Raw genomic sequence first — 3,340 nt, forward strand, 5'->3', positions numbered from 1 at the left:
CCGTGCGGGGCTCAGGCACTCGCCCATCCCCACCGATGCTCTGCGCGGAGCGGGGACCGGGGCACAGCCCGTCCTGACCGTGCACGGCTCAGGCACTCGCCCATCCCCACCGATGCTCTGCGGGGACCGGGGCACAGCCCGTCCTGGCCGTGCGGGGCTCAGGCACTCGCCCATCCCCGCCGATGCTCTGCGCGGAGCGGGGACCTGGGCACAGCCCGTCCTGGCCGTGCGGGGCTCAGGCACTCGCCCATCCCCGCCGATGCTCTGCGGGGACCGGGGCACAGCCCGTCCTGACCGTGCCGGGGCTCAGGCACTCGCCCATCCCCACCGACCCCTCTCCACAGCCTCGCCGGGACCTCTGGATGGGGCATCCTGGCTCCAGCAAACCCTTCTCCTAACCAAACCCATCGCCCCCGCGGGGAGGACGCCGGTCCCCGTCGGACGGGGCGATCCTCACCGCTGTCTTTGGGTGGGCTTGGCAGCTTTTGCCCTAGCACGGGGACAGCAGCATCCTCTTAGCCCGGCAATGCGCTGGGGATCGGTCCCATGGCCCCGGGAGCGAGCAGGGACCGCACCTGGTGCGCTCCGGGATCTTGAAGAATCCTGCCTGGCAGCCGGGAAAGCTGCGCATCAAAATACATTAGGGTTATGTTTGCATAAATAGGATCTTTATCATATATTTATATTTTGTGAATAACTAAATGGGATTTGGTGGGAGCACAGCCGCACCTGGAGCTGTCGTAGGTGTGTTGGTGAGGGGGTGTTTGTAGCACCCCCCGGGTGTTTGAAAGCTGCGGTTCTCGGTCTCTGCAGTTTCGTTTTTGGCTCCACATCAGTGGCTGTTTTTGCCTTGTTTTGTTGTCAGGAGCTTCAACCCAGCTGGGACCCCTTTGCATTTTGTGACACACAGCCCAAAACCGTCACAACAGCAGTGGCTAAAGTCTGCCACGTTCAGGTTGTATTTTTTTTTCTTGGTTTTAGTCACCCTGGGAATGCAATTACTTTGTGCACGATGAAAATGAAACTCTGGGGTTGTGCAAGACCCGCGGGTCTCAACGCCATTTCCGCTGCCAGCCAGCAGCAACCAGGGGCTTTCAGTTTTGGGTCTTAAAGCTGACATTACTTCAGCCTCTCTGTCTCACTGATATCTGCAAATCAGTGATCAGTTTGGGAGGGTAGACTTAAATTTGTGCTAAATTTAAAGGAAGATAAACATTCCTATGGAATTATGCCTGAATCAGTTCATGTCTTCCCCTGGATTATTTCCTAATGAGATATATTCATTTGGGAACTACTCTTTTGATATTTTAGGTATTGTTTAATAATAGGCACTTGATGAAGAAGAGTCCACATGGAGTCAGTTCTTCGTGGATAAAAGCTTCCTGACTTTAAAATCTTGTGACTTTCTATGTGAAGTTTTAGAGTTCTTGATATAAATTTGTTCTTTCTAAGAAGCATAATTTGAATGAACTCTTCTGCTGTTCTTTGCAATGGTTTCTGTCCTACTTTTTTCATACATGATGAATAAGAGCAGCCTATTACTACACATATGGACCAGTTTTGGCAGAAAGGGATTTCCCAATAAGCAAGAAAGGCAAATGTGTCTCCACAGCTAGGAATCTCTTTAGGAATTGGAAAGGATGCAAGTCTCTTTGCTGCCTGCACAAGGCTTTTGAATCTTCATTGCCAGATGAATTTTTAATCTATCAGGCAACCTTTTTCTCTTCAAAATGGTATTCACCAAAGCCCAGCCTTAGGCAGGTCCTAAGTTGCCTCTACCTGCAGAATTCCTCAGAGGGATGGAAATATAAGGTTATTTTTTCTGCCGTGACTCCATTCCTATGCACACCCACTGCACCAACCTGTGGTTAATAAAACCAGGTTCACACTGCCAAATCATTGCCATTACATATGAGATGTTTCTCGGAGAGTGCTTCTCCCACACAAGTGGCAAAAGAGAAGCAGCTGAAGCTGATATGGTTCCTTGTATTTACACTGAATAGCAATGTATTTTATTGCTTTGGACACAGATTTGTTAATATGGCAGTTGCTAGCAATAACTCAGGGCATTTGGCTCAGGGTTAAAGTAGTGACATCATCTTTGCACTACAAGTAGCCCATCAAAAATAAGATGAACAATAATAGGTGGAACTATTATTAGAACTAAATTTAACTATTAATTTAGTCATGTTGTTAGAAAGGAGGGCTGCTATTCACAGTTATTTATTAGTTGTGCATGTTGAGATAATCGATATCCTGTTGTTTTACAAGTAGCTTGTCAAAGTACAAGTAACTTGTCAAAACTTTCCCCTGCTCACTGAGTGTGGGGGTGTGAAAAAAAAAGAAAAAGATTGACAGCAGTATGTAATTGCTGAAAATGTCTCTTGAGCCTCCTGTATTCAGGCCACATTATCCTGTGTGGGGAGATCCCGAGGAGAAGAGTGCTCTTGCTGTCTGGATTGCCCTCAGCTCTTCTGCTCACTTTCCTTTTCTGCCAGATATCCTTTGCTCTGATCATTTTTTAAGGACAGCAGATAATGCATCAAAGAATCTGTTTGGGAATGGAGTTCATGGGTTTCAGAGGGCACAGCTTTTAGGGTGGGAATTGCCTTCTGGAAAAGGATTCCATTCTTTGCTCAAGTTCACTGCATTACCTGTAAGAATGACAAGAGAGGGATCACAGCTGGATAAACTCAGCCTCAAGACACATGCAGATGCCTTTGGCCGAGGAAAAGAAGGAGCAGATTGCCTGAAACAATCCAGCAGAAGTTTTCCTTCTCCAAAAGGAAACTGTTTTTAAGACAACTTCCTCAGCATGGCATTTCTTATCCCACATAACACAAAGAGCATTGGAAATCCTCTGAGCAATTTAAAAAAAATACCCATCACAGGTAAGCCTGGGTCCCAATGACCATCAGATTCTCTACAGAGAACATGAAGGGGATGTTCATGATGCACACATTGGCTGCTCCCTGGTTAGAACTAAAACATAAAAGTATTTAGAACCTACCAAAACTAATTTCAAACCTTCCCAAACTGTGCAAAGATGAAATTAATAAAATACCATACAATTAAGATCTCTCTTTTTTCCTGATCATGGTGGTCTTCTGTGAAGAGAACTAATAAAATTTTCCAAGAAAATGCATAAGAGCCATTGTGGTAGTAGCTGAACAGGTGAAACATTGTTCAAATGCAAACACAATTACCTGAATTCTCAAGACTAGTGTTTGCTCTAAGGACACAAAATGCAGCACAGGTATTTGCTGCACAAAGGAAAGATTTTTGTTTCATATCTTAGTGAATATCAAGAAATTTAAGAAGCGTATTAAAAGAAAAAATA

The 3,340-nt window shown here is 46.0% G+C and overlaps 1 protein-coding gene across 1 annotated transcript in view; it reads right to left on the reverse strand.

The window, feature by feature from the left end:
- Positions 1-1,062, reverse strand: part of ICOSLG (inducible T cell costimulator ligand) — a 13,356-nt gene extending 12,294 nt beyond the window's left edge. The window contains exons 1-2 of the mRNA XM_057378914.1: positions 1,003-1,062; positions 242-394 (exon numbers count right to left, since the gene is read on the reverse strand). Of these exons, the coding sequence (XP_057234897.1) occupies positions 242-394; positions 1,003-1,062 (213 nt within the window). The remainder of the gene's footprint in view (positions 1-241; positions 395-1,002) is intronic.
- Positions 1,063-3,340: the final 2,278 nt, after the last annotated feature.

Source organism: Malurus melanocephalus, unplaced genomic scaffold (assembly GCF_030028575.1).
Source record: "Malurus melanocephalus ecotype Western Australia unplaced genomic scaffold, MMel_1.1 scaffold_379, whole genome shotgun sequence".
Lineage (NCBI taxonomy): Eukaryota > Metazoa > Chordata > Aves > Passeriformes > Maluridae > Malurus > Malurus melanocephalus.